We start from the raw sequence: 19,834 nt of genomic DNA, 5'->3' as shown, positions 1-19,834 counted from the left end.
TAGAAAAAATAAATATTGAATTATAAAAGTTTCAAATATATTTTGACCTTGAATTCCTCAACATTTTAAAGATCTTGGTTTGCCTTTAGTAAAAAGGCAACATTATTGTGAATCTGGAGGCTGAAAACTTGTCCTGATCACCATCATCACCTGTCATATGTGTCCACGTGGACATGGACAGGGAAAGTTCCAGAATAGGCTGCATAAAATTGATAAAAAAAACTGAAACTTAAATAAAAATCCCAACTTTGTGTTTGGTGACCACAATGTGCATTTACTAGCAGTTTATGCATTTGTGCTGTACTTTGTTTGAAATGTTTTTTTCTGCTCAATTGTTATTAAAGGGGTATTCCAGGCAAAAATATTTTATTCCCTATCCAAAGGATAGGGGATAAGGTGTCTGATCACTGGGGGGCCCGCTGCTGAGCCCCCCCCCCCCCCCGCGATCTCCCTGCAGCCCCCGCATAGACATAGACGTCACGCCCCCTCCCATAGACATGAATGGAGGGGGCATGGCGTGACGTCACGTCCCAAGAGGTGTTTCCGAAACTAGAGACACAGTCCCCGCATAGAATGCGGGTGCTGCAGGGAGATCGCGGGGGGTCTCAGCAGCGGGCCCCCCGCGATCAGACATCTTATCCCCTATCCTTTGGATAGGGGATAAAATGTTTTTGCCCAGAGTACCCCTTCATGTTTATATGAGACAAATATCTGGTCAACATATAAGACTATGAAAAAGATGGTAAAATCAAACTAAACAATATGTAGGTGAAACACACAGTCATAAGGCTTCCCTTGTGTGATCAAGACTGCTAAGTCAGCAAAATGTGGAGATCCCAACATAGATATATTAAAGCAGTCTGGTTAGAGACTGACATAAGTGAATTAGAATGTATCTGCAAACCTTTTTTATTGCAAAAATTCAATAATTCAACCTCTCGTAATTTTTTTATGGCTATTGGAAGCAATCTTATATTGCAGTTATGGGTATGAAAGCATGAAGACATAATGCCTTTTAATGGTCTCTTTGTATACCTTTTATATACACATGGAGAATAGCGTAAAGACCAAAAATAATGGGGGGAGATTCTCAAAAACGACTGTAATTTCTGTTCCAGATATTATTCACACCTCTTTTTTTCTCCTCACATTTTCAAAGGTCTTTTGTGTTGCTTCGAAAATATGTGAAAATAATTTTTTGTGTCACTTTAGTTTTTTTTTGCGCTATTTTTTTTTTGTTTCAGCCACATTGTTTTTTTTGCGTCAAAATTGCTGATTTTGCGCCAAATTTTACATCCCAGAGAAGTCTGGCGGAAACATCTCACAAAATCTTCTGTGTAACTAGTGCCCAGACAAGCCCTAACTGTATAAATAAAACATTTCTGAGCTTAAATGTGAGTGCAGGTGCAGTGACCAAGAAAAAACAAAAAACAAAAAAAAAATATTATATATATATATATATATATATATATATATTTTATTTTTTTTTTAATAAAAATTTTCCATAAAAATGATTTAATTTTTTTATAATTACTTAAATAACACCTTTTCCCCCCAAAAAACAAAAAAACTATAAAACTACAACCATTTCTGTGATAAAAAATCTGGTGTGAAATTTTTGATGCAAACTGGACTCTCACCCCTTTGAAAATATCATGTAAAGCAGACAATCTACATGGACACGCCCACTTTTACAAAACTGACGTGAACAGTGTAGACCGCGGCACAAAGCTCTTTGCAAATGTGGTCGATACTTTGGATTTTTTCTTTTTTGGGGCAAAAAATTATTTGAGAATCTCCCCCAATGTGTGGGGGATCACAATAACTAGTCTTGACTGTGCCTTTTAATATAATTGACTATATGGCTGAATTTCTACTTGTTTTTTTTTTGGGGGGGGGGGGGGGGACGGGGGACGCCAATTCTGACGCAGGGCGTTTTTTTGGGGCCAAAAAATGCTGCGGCCAGATGTTAGCTGTAAATCAATGGGAAATCGCTAAATTCTTTTTCCATTTGGCGTTTTCCAGTTTGGCATCTTTTTAATCCTCTTGGCGTTTTTTCACTCTTTTTTTTAGCTCCTTAGTGGGTTTGAAAAGCCGCAGCATGTTGAGCCAATGGTGTTTTTTTTTATTTATTTTTTTTATGAAATCATGTGTGGGAGTAAAAATAGTCTATGGGAGTGAAAAAACGCCTAGAAAAACGACATGTGGGTTTTAACTTTGGCGTTTTTGCAGGCGGTTTTTATTCTTTTTTTGGACTTTAGCGATCCAAAAAAGTGATGGAGATACCTTTTTAATAAAATTTTATAGGGTACCATTAAAAAATAAAAAATATACAGCTGTGAATGAAAAAATTGTATCTAAGGAAATGTATCTTTTTTATAAGAACATTTTTATAAATTTTTAAAACAGGGATCAATTTATGTGGGCGGGCAGGGCACTAAAAATGTAGCCAACAATAATAAAAATGTAGTGTATGTGTGTTTTTACTTTTTTTTCTTAATTTTTTAGGTAGTACTACTACTCCCAGCATGAAACACACTGTTTCATGATGGGAGTAGTAGTACATGTACTAATTGACAGACCCCCGAGTCTGTTACGATCCTTCTGTATAATTTATAGATGGGCCGGCCGCTCTACTATGGTCCCCTGCACTGGTGTATATAAACACGTAATTATATTTCCCACAGAGCTGTGATTGGCCAGATGGTTCCAGCCAATCACAACTCTGTGGGAAATATGAATAGGTGTATATATACGTCAGGGCAGGGGACCATAGAAGAGCGGCCGGCCGCATCTATACATTATACAGGAGGATCGCAGCGGGTATCAGGAGTGATATCCGCTGTGATCTTTCCATAACTGCAGGTACTACAGCTCCCAACATGGAGCAGAGCGTGCTCCATGTTGGGAGTAGTAGTACCTGCAGTTAAGAACAGATCACCGCGGGTATCACTCCTGACATCCGCTGCGATCGTCCTATCTATTGCAGAGATGTGGAGCGGCTCTATAAAGCGCTCGCATCTCTGCACTATACTCTGGCCAGTGATGTGAATAGAACATCACTCATTCATATTTCCCTCTGAGAGCGGTGATTGGTTGCAACCATCTGGCCAATCCCCACTCTGGGCGGAAAATATGAACGAGTGATGTTCTATTCACATTACTGGCCAGAGTACAGTGCAGAGATGTGAGCGCTGTATAGAACCGCTCCGCATCTCTGCTATATTATGGACGATCGCATCGGGTGTCACGACTGGCGATATGTCTATTAGTATATTAGTACAGGTACTACTACTCCCATCATGGAGCAGTGTGTTCCATGCTGGGAGTAGAAGTACTACCTAAAAAATAAAAAAAAAAATAGAGGGGAAAAAGTTAAACACACACTTTATTAAAAATGAATTAAAACTTTGTTATAAAAAATATTAATTTAGTGAAATAAATATTTTTTCCATCATTACTTCATCCTTTTTTTTTTTTTGTACCCAACAAATTTTGGGTACAAAAAAACACAGGGGCTAAAAATTTTTTAGGGGCTAAAAATGCAATTTCCACTCAAATACAAAAACCGCCAGAAAAAACGCAAGATAAAAATGCCAAACACAGGAAAATGCTGTGGCGTTTTTTTCTGGGCCACAAAAAAACAATTAGAAACTTAGCCTATGTCTTATTGGGACCAGTAAAAGATTGAATAGATCGGTGCATTAAAGCTATAAGCCTACAAATGCCAGAGGTATATTTCCAACAATCAACACTGATATGTATTAATGCATCCCACAAACAACTTTTATATTCCAATGTGTCTGAATAATGTTAATATTGGGTTACATCTATAAGGTTTAGTCAGACTGGTATATGCAAACTGTAGGCTACATTTTTTGGAAGGTGTTTAGCCTTAGTAAGGGATGAAGAGCAGACTGTCTGCAGGCTACTTACTTTACATTGGTATTTGTACAGATAATGTACTCAATCTCATCAGAGTACGGGTTCTGGAAAGTGAAGCTGCTGGTGCGAAGAAGCATCCAGTCTCGAGTCTTAGTGTGGAAACGATACATCACTGATAATACCTGTCCTTTCAGCTTCACCACCTAGTGGAAGAAATGTTAAATTATAATAGAATAGACAATCCAAAGATATAAGATGTCATTACCATGTTACTAACAGTTATAACAATTTTCCTTTCCTTCTAGCTCAAGAATATATCAACTATTTCATAATGGTGACACATCATTTTCTTTAGCTCATTATACCTATAGAGGTTAAGATGTTTACTACCTTAAAGGGGTATTCCAGGCCAAAACTTTTTTTTATATATCAACTGGCTCCGGAAAGTTAAACAGATTTGTAAATTACTTCTATTAAAAAATCTTAATCCTTCCAATAGTTATTAGCTTCTGAAGTTGAGTTGTTGTTTTCTGTCTAACTGCTCTCTGATAGCTCACGTCCCGGGAGCTGTGCAGTTCCTATGGGGATATTCTCCCATCATGCACAGCTCCCAGGACGTGACATCATCATTGAGCAGTTAGACAGAAAACTTCAGTAGCTAATAACTACTGGAAGGATTAAGATTTTTTAATAGAAGTCATTTACAAATCTGTTTAACTTTCCGGAGCCAGTTGATATATATAAAAAAAAAAAAAAAGGTTTTGCCTGAAATACCCCTTTAACCCCTTAAGGACTCAGCCCATTTTGGCCTTAAGGACTCAGACAATTTAATTTTTACGTTTTCATTTTTTCCTCCTCGCCTTCTAAAAATCATAACTCTTTTATATTTTCATCCACAGACTAGTATGGGGGCTTGTTTTTTGCGCGACCAGTTGTCCTTTGTAATGACATCACTCATTATATCATAAAATGTATGGCGCAACCAAAAAACACTATTTTTGTGCGGAAATTAAAACGAAAAACGCAATTTTGCTGATTTTGGAAGGTTTCGTTTTCACGCCGTACAATTTCTGGTAAAAATGACATGTGTTCTTTATTCTGAGGGTTAATACGATTAAAATGATACCCATTATTATATACTTTTATATTATTGTTGCGCTTAAAAAAAATCACAAACTTTTTAACCAAATTAGTACGTTTATAATCCCTTTATTTTGATGACCTATAACTTTTTTATTTTTCCGTATAAGCGGCGGTATGGGGGCTCATTTTTTGCGCCATGATCTGTACTTTTTTTTGATAACACATTTGCATATAAAAAACTTTTAATACATTTTTTATAATTTTTTTTTTAATAAAATGTATTAAAAAAGTAGGAATTTTGGACTTTTAAAATTTTTTTTCGTTCACGCCGTTCACCGTACGGGATCATTAACATTTTATTTTAATAGTTTGGACATTTACGCATGCGGCGATACCAAATATGTCTATAAAAAAAATTTTTTACGCTTTTTGGGGGTAAAATAGGAAAAAACGGACGTTTTACTTTTTTATTGGGGGAGGGGATTTTTCACTTTTTTTTTACTTTTACTTTTACATTTCTTTACATTTTTTTTTACACTTGAATAGTCCCCATAGGGGACTATTCATAGCAATACCATGATTGCCAATACTGATCTGTTCTATGTATAGGACATAGAACAGATCAGTATTATCGGTCATCTCCTGCTCTGGTCTGCTCGATCACAGACCAGAGCAGGAGACGCCGGGAGCCGCACGGAGGAAGGTGAGAGGACCTCCGTGCGGCGTTATGAATGATCGGATCCCGGCAGCAGCGCTGCGGGCGATCCGATCGTTCATTTTAATCGCGAACTGCCGCAGATGCCGGGATCTGTATTGATCCCGGCACCTGAGGGGTTAATGGCGGACGCCCGCGAGTTCGCGGGCGTCGGCCATTGCCGGCGGGTCCCTGGCTGCGATCAGCAGCCGGGATCAGCCGCGCATGACACGGGCATCGCTCCGATGCCCGCGGTTATGCTTAGGACGTAAATGTACGTCCTGGTGCGTTAAGTACCACCTCACCAGGACGTACATTTACGTCCTGCGTCCTTAAGGGGTTAAAGGGATTGTTCCATGATTCCACGATGGGAACCTGTCACATTAAAATATGTAGTCCGATTCCGAGGCATAATGTTATAGAAATAGGAGAAGCTGAGTAGACTGATATATAGTTTTGTGGGAAAAGTCCCATGATAACTTGTTTATTCATGTAATTCTCTGTTTTATTCTGAGATAAGCAGTCAAACAGGCGGTTCTACAGCTCTCTCTATATGAAAAATTACAGACAGCTGTCAATCACTGATTAGTACCACCCACATAACTACTTAACAAAAAATGAAGAGAGGTTTACATTAATGAATGACAATTTATGTAGGAACTTTAAATATATATATATACACATACACACACATCAGCCTGCTCAGCTCCTGATGCTGAATCTGAATGTAGATTGGTCTGCATCTTCAATGTGACAGGATCATGCACCATCCACTATATACAGTATAGGGATAGGTGTATGATCAATGAGTTCTGACTGCTGAAACTCCTTGTTATCTTGAGAACTGGGTGCTGAGTCTCCTGTCAGAATGGAGCGGCAGTGATGCATGCATGATGCCGCTCCATTCATTTCTATGAGAGCTGCAGTTGATCGCTGAGTTTAAGGTTATGTTCACACTACGGAGTTCCCCCGCGGAATTCCGCAGTGTGAACTTAACATTAGTGTGAATGGGTCTCCGCGAGACCCGTTCACACTGCGGAATTTCAGCGGCGGACAATTCAGCCGCTGAAATTGTTCCGCGCAAAGAAAGAACATGTTCCTTCTTTGCGCGGAAGTCCGCGTGCACTGCATAGCTGTCAATGGTGACGGCGCAGTGCCGCGTGGTCCTTCCGCCGCCGCCGGCTGCCAGTCTGAATCTCCGCTCGCTGAATTCAGCGAGCGGAGATTCTGTTCACACCCTGTAGTGTGAACATACCCTAATGCTTGGCTATCATCATCAGCTTCTATAGACAATAAATGAAGTGGCAGTGTGCATGCCTGTCTGCTGCTCAATTCCAACGGGTAACTCAGACCAACCCCCCCCCCCCGGACTGAAGATTGTGAAGCAGTTGGGGGTACCTGTGATGAAACATTTATCCTTTTTCCTGTCGATAGGGGTTAAGTTTTAAAGGGGCACTGCCATATTCAAAAACGTTTTATATGTTGAACATCTTAAAACATTAATTTGTCTAATATATTACATAAGAAAATATTATTTCCTTTTTATAGAAATCATAGCTTTGTCATGGACAAAGTCCAGTAAGTGAGGGTGGGCTATCACCCCTCCTGTCTGACAGGACAGGTGAGAGCACAGAGGAGTCCTATCAGACAGGAGAGAGCACAGAGGAGTCCTATCAGACAGGAGAGAGCACAGAGGAGTCCTATCAGACAGGAGAGAGCACAGAGGAGTCCTATCAGACAGGATAGAGCACAGAGGAGTACTATCAGACAGGAGAGAGCACAGAGGAGTGCTATCAGTCAGCAGATAGCACAGAGGAGTCCTATCAGACAGGAGAGAGCACGGAGGAGTGCTATCAGACAGGAGAGAGCACAGAGGAGTGCTATCAGACAGGAGAGAGCACAGAGGAGTACTATCAGACAGGAGAGAGCACAGAGGAGTGCTATCAGATAGGAGAAAGCACAGAGAAGTACTATCAGACAGGAGAGAGCACAGCGGAGTGCTATCAGTCAGCAGAGAGCACAGAGGAGTCCTATCAGACAGAAGAGAGCACAGAGGAGTGCTATCAGACATAGAGAGCACAGATGAGTACTATCAGACAGGAGAGAGCACAGAGGAGTACTATCAGACAGGAGAGAGCACAGAGGAGTCCTATCAGACAGGAGAGAGCACAGAGGAGTCCTATCAGACAGGAGAGAGCACAGAGGAGTCCTATCAGACAGGAGAGAGAGCACAGAGGAGTGCTATCAGACGAGAGCACAGAGGAGTCCTATGAGACAGGAGAGAGTACAGAGGAGTGCTATCAGACAGGAGAGAGCACAGAGGAGTACTATCAGACAGGAGAGAGCACAGAGGAGTACTATCAGATAGGAGAGAGCACAGAGGAGTCCGATCAGAAAGGAGAGAGAGCAGAGGAGTCCTATCAGATAGGAGAGAGCACAGAGGAGTACTATCAGACAGGAGAGAGCACAGAGGAGTACTATCAGATGGGAGAGAGCACAGAGGAGTCCTATCAGAAAGGAGAGAGCGCAGAGGAGTCCTATCAGACAGAAGAGAGCACAGAGGAGTGGTATCAGACAGGAGAGAGCACAGAGGAGTGGTATCAGACAGGAGAGAGCACAGAGGAGTACAATCAGACAGGAGAGAGCACAGAGGGAGTGATATCAGACAGGAGAGAGCACAGAGGAGTACTATCAGACAGGAGAGAGCACAAAGGAGTACTATCAGACAGGAGAGAGCACAGAAGAGTGCTATCAGACAGGAGAGAGAACAAAGGAGTGCTTTCAGATAGGAGAGGGCACAGAGGAGTCCTATCAGACATGAGAGAGCACAGAGGAGTGCCAGCCCACCCTCACTAACTGGACTTCGTAATTGACTGTGCTTCAGCTTGTAAAAAGCCATGATTTTATAAGCCATGATTTCTATAAAAATAAAATAAAATGTTCTTATGAAGTATATTAGAAATGTTGTCAAGATGTACAACAATTAAAAATGTTTTGTATCTGACAGTGCCCATTTAACCCCTTAAGAACCAAGCTCATTTTGCCCTTAAAGGGGTGCTCCACTGGAAAACATTTTGTTTAAATCAACTGGTGCCAGAAAGTTAAACAGATTTGTAAATTACTTCTATTAAAAATCTTAACCCTTCCAGTACTTATCAGCTGCTGTTATGATCCACAGGACTTTCTTTTCTTTTAGAATTTCCTTTCTGTCTGACCACAGTGCTCTCTGCTGACACGTCTGTCCATTTTAGGAACTGTCCAGAGTAGGAGCAAATACTCATAGAAAACCTCTCCTACTCTGGACAGTTCCTAAAATGGACAGAGGTGTCTGCAGAGAGCACTGTGATCAGCCAGAAAGGAAATTCAAAAAGAAAAGAACTTCCTATGGATCATAACAGCAGCTGGTAAGTACTAGAAGGGTTAAGCTTTTTTAATAGAAGTAATTTACAAATCCGTTTACCATCCTGGCATCAGTTGATTTAAAAAAAAAATTTTTTCCAGGGGAGTACCAGAGCATTCTTTGCACATCTGACCACTGTCACTTTAAGCATTAATAAACTCTGGGATGCTTTTATTTTTACTGCGATACTTGCATTATTTCTTGGTGAAAAATTTGAAAATGTTATGAAAAATTAGAAAATTTTTAATTTTTTTTTAACTTTGAAGCTCTCTGCTTGTAAGGAAAATATACATATCAAATAAGTTATATATTGATTCACATATACAATATGTCTACATCATAAAGTTGACATGCTTTTACTTTTGGAAGACATCAGAGGGCTTCAAAGTTCAGCAGCAATTTTCCAATATTTCACAAAATTTTCAAATTTGGAATATTTCAGGGACCAGTTCAGTTTTGAAGTGGATTTGAGGAGCATATTAGAAATACCCCATAAATTACCCCATTATAAAAACTGCGCCCCTCAAAGTATTCAAAATGACATTCAGAAAGTGTGTTAACCCTTTAGTTGTTTCACAGGAATCGCATCAAAGTTAAGGAGAATATTAAAAATCTTAATTTTTTACACTTGCATGTTCTTTACCCCAAATTATTCATTTTCACAAGTGGTAATAGGAGAAAATGTCACCATAAATGTATAAATACATTTCTTCGGAGTAAGGACATACTTCATATCTGGACGTAAACTGCTCTGTGGGTGCATACTTTGGCGAATTTTGTCAGGGGCCTCGAGCGTTTACAGAGCTACCTTGGAGCCAGAACAGCGGACTCCCCCCCCCCCCCCCCCTCAAGTACTATCATTTTGGAAACTACACCCCTCAGGGAATGTAACAAGGGGTACAACGAGTATTTACACCTCACAGGTGTTTGGAACATTGGGGCCCAATGAAAAAATGTAAAATTAAGAAACAGGTTTTTTTTTCACAAAAAGGTGTAACCTTAAATTATTCATTTGCACAAGGGGTAATAGGAGAAAATGCCCCCCCCCCTAACATTTTGTTACCCCACTGCTTCTGAGTATGGAAATACGTAACATGCTATGCGGGCACACTACAGGGCTCAAGAGTCATGTTTGCATTTGAGGCCTATGGCATATCAGTAGCTGACTGTTACATACATTCAGAGGAGAATAAAAGAAAGGAACACCCACATGTGACCCCATTCCACACAGTACATCCCATAGGGAAGGTGTATAGGGGGAACTGGAACTGGACATTTGGAACAGACGGGTGTTCCCTAAATTTATTTTCCAGGGTGTGTGTTGCCTCGCCTGCGGCGTCTCCGCCTCCTTCTGGGGGGCTCATCATCAGAATTCGATGATGAGGAGGACGAGGAAGAACACAGAAAAGTAGGATCTTCCTAGTCCTCACTGGCAGATTCAGTGTCAGAGGCAAGTAGAGCATATGCATATGCCCGGCGGGCCATCCCCATTTTTTTCTATGGTGGCGGGGAGGGGTTGTGTGTGTGTGTGTGTGTGGGGGGGGGGAGTGTGTATGTATGTGTGCTTGGTGCAAACCCTATATAACTGTGTGTGATAAAATATCACACACCGTTATAAATAAATACAAATAAATAAATGCTGCGGCCAAAAAAAGGTGGCCAAATGCAGCGCCCTGAAACCTTAATAGGGCCCAGGTCACACAGCAAAACATTTTTTTTTTTACTTGTTTACTCCTACCTGTCCCTTCACACAAACTCACCCTGAGCTACAGGTGGCAGGAGGCCACTTCTTCTGCCTTGAGGGGCACAGATCTGGTCAGAGGGGGGGGGGTCCCTGGCTCCTCTGCCAGCAGCTATTGGTTAGTTGTTCCATATGATCAGAATCGCGGCAGATCGCAGGTGTGAATTCAGGTCTCAGGACCCCCCAGGCGTTGTCACAGGATGCCTGTTGAATGGTTTCAGCAGGCATCCCGGTCCAGTCCCTGCCCGGCACGCGCCATGGACCGGAATTCCCACTGGCGTACAGGTATGCCCTGTGTCCTTAAAGGTGTAGTCCATTGGTGAAAAAGGGGATAAGTTTCAGATTGCGAGGGGTAGGACCGCTGGGGCCCCCCCAATCTCTCTGTAAGGGGGCCCCGGCTCGCTGGCTAGATAGCGCGTGGGGGCCCCAGCGGTCGGACCCCCCGTAATTTTAAACTTATTCCCTATTCTTAGGATAGGGGATACGTTTTTCACCACTGGATATCTCCTTTAAGTACCAGGACGTCAGGGCGTACCTGTATGCCCTATGTCCTTAAGGGGTTAAAGGGGTGCTCTGAACAACAAATTGTTTGCAAATCACGTGGTGCCAGAAAGTTAAACTGGTCTGTAAATTGCTTCTATTTAGAAAACATAATCCTTCCAGTACTTATGAGCTGCTTTATACTCTGCAGGAAGTTTTGTAGTTCTTTCCAGTCTGACACAATGCTCCCTGCTTCCACCTTTGTCTGTGTAAGTGAACAGTCCAGAGCAGGAGCAAATCCCCATAGCAAACTTCTCCTGCTCTGGACAGTTTCTGACACGGACAGAGGTGGCAGCAGAGAGCACTGTGTCATGATTTCCCCAGGGCATAGAGCAGCTGATACTGACTGGAAGGTTTCTTTTTTTTTAACTTAATATTTAATTTGTAAGCATCTTTTTCTCCCAAGTACACCTTTTATGGTGGGACAACCGCCATATAGGGATACCAGCATTTATAAACATATCCCCTATTCACGTATAAGTGTCTGATCATCTGGGAGATAAGTTGAATTTTTAGCCCCCCAGACTACTACAATGTTGCTACAGATGTCCATAACATGAGTGTAGCCATACCTTTATGGGTTTTCCTCCTTCTTTAATAACTTATAAAATACATTTATCCAGCGGTCTGGCACAGTCGGATAGGGGTGGCTTGGGGTTCGGAAAACCCCGCAGCCGCCACACCTATCCTCTCCTTTCAGCGCTGGGATCGCTGTGTAGTAAGAGGCAGCGCATGTGCCCCTCCCTTCCTCTAGTACTGCACCTGCGCATTGAGCATATAAACAGCGGGAGCGAGCGCTCACTGTCAATGCAGGGCAGTGGCGCGTGCACGTCAGAAGGGGCGCATGCGCTGTCTTACTACACAGTGATCCCAGCTTGTGTCTTACTACACAGCGAACCCCAAGCCACGCCTATCCGACTGTGCCAGACCACTGGATAAATGTATTGTATAAGTTTTTAAATAAGGAGAAAAACCCATAAAGATATGGTTACACTCATGTTATGGACATCTGTAACAACATTGTAGTAGTCTGGGGGGCTAAAATCTCATGAAAGTTGTGCTTTAATGACTATGCACTGAAACCACACAAGATATCCTTAGCCCCATGTACAGGAATTGTAACGCTGGCTTTATAAGATTATGAGATTCAACAAGCAGCTTAATTCTGCTACTTGCCTGTTAGAATAAAACATTCTACCTAGACTGGGATCTCACAAGAGTGCAAAAAAACATCCATTGCAGAACTATCCTATAAATCAGAAACATTTTCAGAAAAATGATTTGCAATTGGTAAAATCTGGATGCCAAATGCATAGCAAAATCCCATGACCAATAGGGCATATAACAATTTGCAACAAAGTGTGCGCCTAGTCTTACACACCTCAGACATCAGGTGCCAGACATTTGTTATAGCTCCACCTACATTATGATCAAGTACTTTAGTTTCAGGAGCAAGATGGTACCGATTTAACAAGGAATGAAGCTTACAAAAGCAGAAGACAGTTGTGTAGGATCATGTAAATGATGCCTTTCAACATACATAGCCAAGGTAAATGGAAAGGCATTATGCAAAACAAATTCAACATCTGGACATTATCTAGCTATATTTTCTATCTCATGCAATTCAATGACACGTTCAACTGCTTGTTTTTTGCACGAAAAAGAAACTACACATTTATAAATGGATGAAGTGGGGGTACACTTTCCTCAAGTCTGGGCTTCATTGTCACCAATAAATGGGTGTATATAAAATATATGTAAAAAAATTATGTAGATCCAGTGAATAAATTAAAAACTATTTATTATTACAATGACAGTGCTTGTGGTGTCCTTTGTAGGGCCCTTAGATTGGACTCACCGCGATAAGCAAAGTGATAGCAATGGTGATTGCTATTGAAAAAGAGGTAGAGGAGTACATCGAAACGCATCTAGCCTCTATCACCTGTACCCCAGTATTGGCAAACCCGACGATCTTTACCATCATACACTGGATCGCAAGAAATTCACCGGAGCACGCTTTCGGGGTTGTACGTATCCCGCCTGCCAGCGGACGTCTCCCCAGCGAAAACCTTTTTCCGGCAACCAGGCTCCAGGACATTGCTGAATCCAAATCCCCAAATCCACTCAAAACTTTCCCTGTGCCGCCGGGGTAGAGTGGTCCACATTTGAGGGGCCTCCAGCGCTGCAGAGTGCAGCCTCATGCACCCACAGGATTACAATTAAGAGACTATCTATATCCCACTCACCAATCTCTATCCCTGTGCCTCCAGGGTAGAGTGGGATACACACAAGGAAACCACAGTGCCACAGAGCACATTGATTTTAACCCCTTACCAACACGCTGCCGCATGCAGTATCCTGACCAGATACAAGCAATACAGAGACATTGCTACTCAGACTATTTGTAATCAACCATACAAGGCACAATCTCCGTGCATACATCTATAAGCTCTACAGACTATTTGCCACACTGGGATACCAGCACTTTTTTACCCTGTATATTATAAGTATATTTTATTTTATTTCATTGTATGAATATTTTATACATTCACTACCTTGCTTATTGTGGTGAGTCCGATGTAAGGGCCCTACAAAGGACACCACAAGCACTATCATTGTAATAATAAATTGTTTTAAATTAATTCACTGGATCTACATCATATTTTACTTTATTGGTGACAACCAAGCCCAGACTTGAGACTTGAGGAAAGTGTACCCCCACTTAATACATTGTTCGCAGGTTGTATGAGATACACAACCTTTTTCACATTAGTACTCATCTGGCAGTAATACTATTGTCCCTATTGTCGGGTTGCAGCTTCCTATACACGTTTTTAGCTAAATTTATAAATTGATGGAAGCTATGATAAAAGTTGTATAACTTGTATAACTATGTCCATGCAGTGCAGTCTAAGTTATAGACTTGTTCAAACAAACAGGTGTGTTTCTGCAACCTGTACCCTAAATGTCCCCATACACTTCAGTCAAAAGTTGAGGGGACATGTGGACTGTCTAAAATTTAAAGTGTACGGAGGCCCCTTGACTCTCCCTACAATAGATTATATTGGGGAAGAGAAAGGTTGGGCATGTTGGATTTCAGCTGTCCGACCTGTTTGTCATTTGTGAGCCAAGCTACTGCCAGACCTGTTTGTCATTTGTGAGCCAAGCTACTGCCAGACCTGTCTCACATCGGTTTACCCCTTCTGAGGAGAGGTAGTTGTCCGCTGAACATTTGGCAGATAGCTACTGAAGATGTATGGCTATAAAATGGTTATTGCAAACGTGAGGATCAACTATAAATATCAGTGTTTGAGCCGAAGGTGCAATTTGGAAAACAGAGTAAATGAAAGCTGGTTTATTGTCATGTCATTGATAAAAGGATCAGTCCGTTTCATAGTTTTTATTACAAGGGCATTACTTGTATAGTACCTGCTGAAAACTCTCTCTAAGATGACTCTGGTCTTCAGGGTGGCAGAACTCAATAATGTCCTTTCCAAGGAGGTCCTAGACAAAAAAAAAACTATTTTAAAATCGATACCATCTTGGTAAATCTATAGCTCTACAAAGTCTGTACAATTACCAATCTTGCTTAGGCATCAAAATATACAATGTCTTATCAACAGGAGATGAAAGAAAAGCAACAAGCTTATGCCAAGTGTGAGACAAGCCATTACAGTAGAATAAAATCTAACCCACAAAATTCATCTTTTTGTACAATTTAGAGAAATAACTAATAGTAACTATTTCCACCACTAACCTGTGGTTGGTAACCAATTACACTGATGCAACGAGGGTCTACAAACGTGATGATCCCATCCGTGCTGTGTCGCGATAAGAACTCGGTGGGAAGAGACATTCCATTCATATCCAGGCTCCCTGGAGAACTTGTGACCTGAAAAAGAAAGTAATAAACTTTATCCCATGATTTATACTGAGCTGCAGAAATAATATGGAAAACTTGCAACTGGATCAGTGTATGTGTATGAGAAATGAACAAGATATTAAATGATGAAAGAGAGTGACGCAGAAGACTTCTTTTTTTTAGAACAATGGAGGTGTTGATATATAGTTTATTATTCTCAGGTATATGTTGTGACCGGCAGGGATATACTTAAATATATGTGACCAATGATAAACATTGAGCTATGGCTTGCATAAAATGTGTCACTTATACTGTCCATACTAACAGGTAGAGGCATATTTAACATATACTTGTCATAAAAAATAAAAAAAATAATTAACTTTTGATATGTCGCAGAGACATGTTAATGTTCTTATTGGTTGGGGGTCTCTGTGAAGCAGGAAAAGGAGGAGCAGGCGGTAACATGCTTCCACCCCTGGCACTCTGTCCTGCAGCTCCATTATAAGCCTCCAGAAGTTGGACGGAGATCGCTGCTCGCCACTCTCTTTTCTGACTGGTAAGTGTCTCAGCACTAAGACCCCGACTGATCAAAACTTTTGAAATGTCTCTGTGTTATGCCTTTTCTAAATGACAGGTACACTTTAAAATAAACTGTATAAGTCTTTGGCTATGTCTGTGCTTATTTTCCCATCAAAATAGTGGACCAGACTCCAGTAGAATTTATTGCTGTCCGTGCCCATGTACTGTTCATGTGATGGAGCCTGCTCTCGGTCATGGTGTCTGTTTATAAGGGAATACACAATGTACATGTAAAGAGGACCTGTGGTCAGTTTGAAACAAATGACATTTTTTTTTCTTAATTAACATTTTTTAGCCTTGGGGTCCCGATTTCAACACAGCATTGGGGCATTTTGTCTTACCCTTGTAATAGTCTTGTTAATTCTCCACCCTGGGCATGGTATATATCTATTTTGCCACAAAACTACGGTATGTGGCACCACTTTAAAAAATTTGCGGCAGAGACTTGCTGTGGCAGGCGGCACCCAGGTCACTACCCCTGATACTACTCGTCCCCACAGGCAGCTGAGGTATAACGAGGCACAGGAAGGATGAGACACAGACATAGTCAGGACAGGCAGGAGGTCAGGGCTGGCGGCAAGGTCAGGTTACGTAGCAGTAGGTCAGAAGGCAGGTGGCACATGAGCAAGGTCACTATATGTGGCAAGGGATCAAATACACGGCAAGGCAAGACACAAATATACGCTTTCTCTTGGCAACTAGGGCACAAAGATCCGGCAGGGAACAGGAGGAAATGCCGGAACTAAATAGGGTTGGTTTGGGACAATCAACAATTATTGGTGCCCTGGCCCTTTAAATTTAGAAAAGCCGGTGCGCGCGCCAGAGGAGGCCGGGGACGTGCACACCAGCAGAGACTGGCAGGAGGAGAGGAACAGAGCGGGGCTCACAACTGAGCGCGTCCTGCAACGTGAGGAAAAGGTCCAGTGGGGAAAAAAAGAGGACGGTGCGGAAGGTAAGCGGCAGTCCGGGGTTCGCATGCAGGCACATCCCGCAATGCGAACAGCTGCACTGCAGGGAGCAGGGGGCAGAGCCATAACAATCTGGGATACAATTTTGTATTTATAAATGTTCATTTTTCTTACTCACCCCTAAAGTTAAACTTAACTAACACCCGCCATCTACTTTCAGCTCCAATTTGTCATAGCCCATCCTGCAATTTGTACAGGAAGGTTCAGATTTCTGTGGCAAGCATCGCTACATGAAAAAGATAGCTAATGATAAAGAATGACTATGGCAATGTCAATGCTCACCTTTGCTTCACACATAGACTATGGCATAGATGTTTTTCAACACAATGTAGACAGTGTAGTAAGTATAAAGTAGCACTAGTAATATCAGCATTCTGACCTGCAATCTTCCTATAGCTACAAGGCAATATTTGCTTCCTTGTCCAACCTCGGAATCTTCTTCAGGGATAGTCATACCTATAACAAATGAACAGTGCAAAAAACAACATATTTTCCATTAAAAAAAGGCCTAAATTCCGTGAAGAAACTCAGAAAATGGTATTCACAATAATTTCCCATTAACATGCCATTGTGCCCAGCTGGCCTGCATATGATGTGATTTACGCACAAGTATCAAGTGTTTTGAGTTAGCTTCCATTAAAATGTTTTGCTGCTAAAATTAGCTTGCAAAGGAATGTGCACGTATGTAGAGTAGGTGTATTACACACACTCACGTACACTCACAATATATTTATAGCATCAGAATACAATTCCTTAATGAACAGTAATCAAAAACAATGCAGCATTAACTCATTGAGCTACGTAGATGAGTCTACTAATGTGTCACAATAGAGTGATAGTAATGCGTCATGGTAGAACCTAGTAGGAGTTAATGAAAGCTCCGGTTTGGACAAATGAGAAGCTGTTGTCCCTAGCTCCACTGTTCAGCAGACACACAGCTCAAGAATGTTGTTTACTGGTAGCAAATCCAAGGCGATGGAGCACATTTGTGTCTCATTAGAGGTATTTTTATCACATGCAATTCTGTACTGCTTGGAGCCATCCAAACTTCCTGTTATGTATTTGGAAAAATGTGGCTTTTCTTCTGCAGAGCTGGTTTCAGCATTTTTCCGAGCTCATTTCACAAGGCTCCAAGTTATGTGGTGACGGCACAAGGGTGAGTCAGCCAGAGCCCATTCTGGTTGATAGGCTTCAGGATTGACCATCCTAAACAGTAATACTACTCCATGTTGCAGCGTCACTACCTTACTACTTACAGGAAACATACTGTGATCTCCCAGATTGCACAAAGCTGGCACACAGTCATTGGGTTAAACATAGCTTCAAAGGGACTCTTCTTTGTATACATACTATACAACTATAACCATATGCGAGATGTGGTTGTGAGTTGTAGCTGGATCCTTTATGTCATATACATAGCTTGCAAGTGATTCAAGGAGGAATATTTTAATGCCTGCATCATGTTAAATATAGAGCATGTAGGAGCAGAAATGTTGCCCATAGCAATCTATTCCAACTTCCATATTGCTTGTGATGGTTAAAATATGAAAACACTCCTGAGGCCGAATACACATTACTCACTAATCTATGCATATACTATGAAATGGTACAGGCCTATGCACAATCTACTGAAAATATTAATAAAATGTTACCAGTAGAAAAAAAAACTTTGCATTGTCCTATGAAGTTATCAGTTACATTTATTTGTTTAGGATTCATGATCAACCAATAGCCGCCATATAAACTTCTACATGGGTTGTGACTTGCTTTCCCCTGTCTCCCCAGTTGCCTCATGCATTTGGCCATATTACGTTACTATACAGCCTCAAAGGGAATCTGTCATGTAGATGATCCTGCTCTCGCTGAGGGCAGCATAACACGGTGCTTTTAAAGGTCTGATCACTCACTCTCAAATAGCTAGTAAAATCCATACACAGGAGTCCATAAGCTGAGACATAAGGTTACAGCTGCTACCCATAAAAGTCTATGGAGAGGGAAGGAGGAAAAAGAGGTGTGGGGTAGTAATGGAGAGAGACAAGGACAGAGAAAAAAACACAAAAGTTGCTACAGCTTCTACTGTTATACCACAGTGCTGGATTCACAACTTACATTGCTCATTACCAGGCTATAATGTCCCACATGCTTCTGCTTCTAGTAGGTATTTCAGTATCTTATTGCAGTGCTAAATTCACTACTTCCACTACATTTTACTGCTCTATAATGTCATGCATCCTGCGGCTTCTGTTAGGTATTGTATTGTTTTAATCCAGTGCTGAATTCACAGCTTACACTACTCAGTATTCCTCCATGCTGCTGCTTATAATGAGCCTATAGAGATGTAGGAGAGCAGGATCCACTCTTCTGTATGTACAGTCATGGCCGTAAATGTTGGCACCCCTGAAGTCTTTCTCCCAGAAAAGGATTGCAGCAACACATGTTTTGCTATACACGTTTATTCCCTTTGTGTGTATTGGAACTAAACCCAAAAAGGTAGGAAAAAAAAGCTAATTGGACATAAGTTCATGCCAAACTCCAAAAATGGTCTGGACAAAATTATTGGCACTTTTTCAAAATTGTTGAAAAATAAGATTGTTTCAAGCAATCCTTTATGCTCCTTTAAACTCACCTGGGGCAAGTAACAGGTCTGGTCAATATAAAAATCACACCTGAAAGCAGATAGTCTTTGCATTGTGTGTCTATGTGTGCCACACTGAGCATGGACAACAGAAAGAGAAGAAGAGAACTGTCTGAGGACTTGAGAACCAAAATTGTGGAAAAATATCAACAATCTCAAGGTTACAAGTCCATCTCCAGAGATCTAGATTTGCCTTTGTCCACAGTGCACAACATTATCAAGAAGTTTGCAATCCATGGCACTGAAGCTAATCTCCCTGGGCATGGATGGAAGAGAAAAATTGATGAAAGGTGTCAACACAGGATAGTCTGGATGGTGGATAAGCAGCCCCAAACAAGCTCAAAAGATATTTAAACTGTCCTGCAGGCTCGGGAGCATCAGTGTCAGCGCAAATTATCTGTCGACATTTAAATGAAATGGAACGCTATTGGAGGAGATCCATGAGGA

At 41.3% G+C, this 19,834-nt stretch overlaps 1 protein-coding gene across 2 annotated transcripts in view; it reads right to left on the bottom strand.

Moving 5' to 3' along the window:
- ARNT2 (aryl hydrocarbon receptor nuclear translocator 2) overlaps positions 1–19,834 on the bottom strand; it is a 144,488-nt gene that overhangs the window by 19,037 nt on the left and 105,617 nt on the right. For both annotated transcript variants that reach the window (XM_056571943.1, XM_056571944.1), the window contains 4 exons: positions 17,132–17,208; positions 15,101–15,235; positions 14,773–14,847; positions 3,937–4,088 (listed from right to left, as the gene is read on the bottom strand). In XM_056571943.1, the coding sequence (XP_056427918.1) occupies positions 3,937–4,088; positions 14,773–14,847; positions 15,101–15,235; positions 17,132–17,208 (439 nt within the window). The remainder of the gene's footprint in view (positions 1–3,936; positions 4,089–14,772; positions 14,848–15,100; positions 15,236–17,131; positions 17,209–19,834) is intronic.

This window comes from Hyla sarda, chromosome 4 (assembly GCF_029499605.1).
Source record: "Hyla sarda isolate aHylSar1 chromosome 4, aHylSar1.hap1, whole genome shotgun sequence".
Taxonomy (NCBI): Eukaryota; Metazoa; Chordata; class Amphibia; order Anura; family Hylidae; genus Hyla; species Hyla sarda.
The sequence above is the reverse complement of the archived record's forward strand: the minus strand, read 5'-3'. Positions and strand labels throughout refer to the sequence as shown.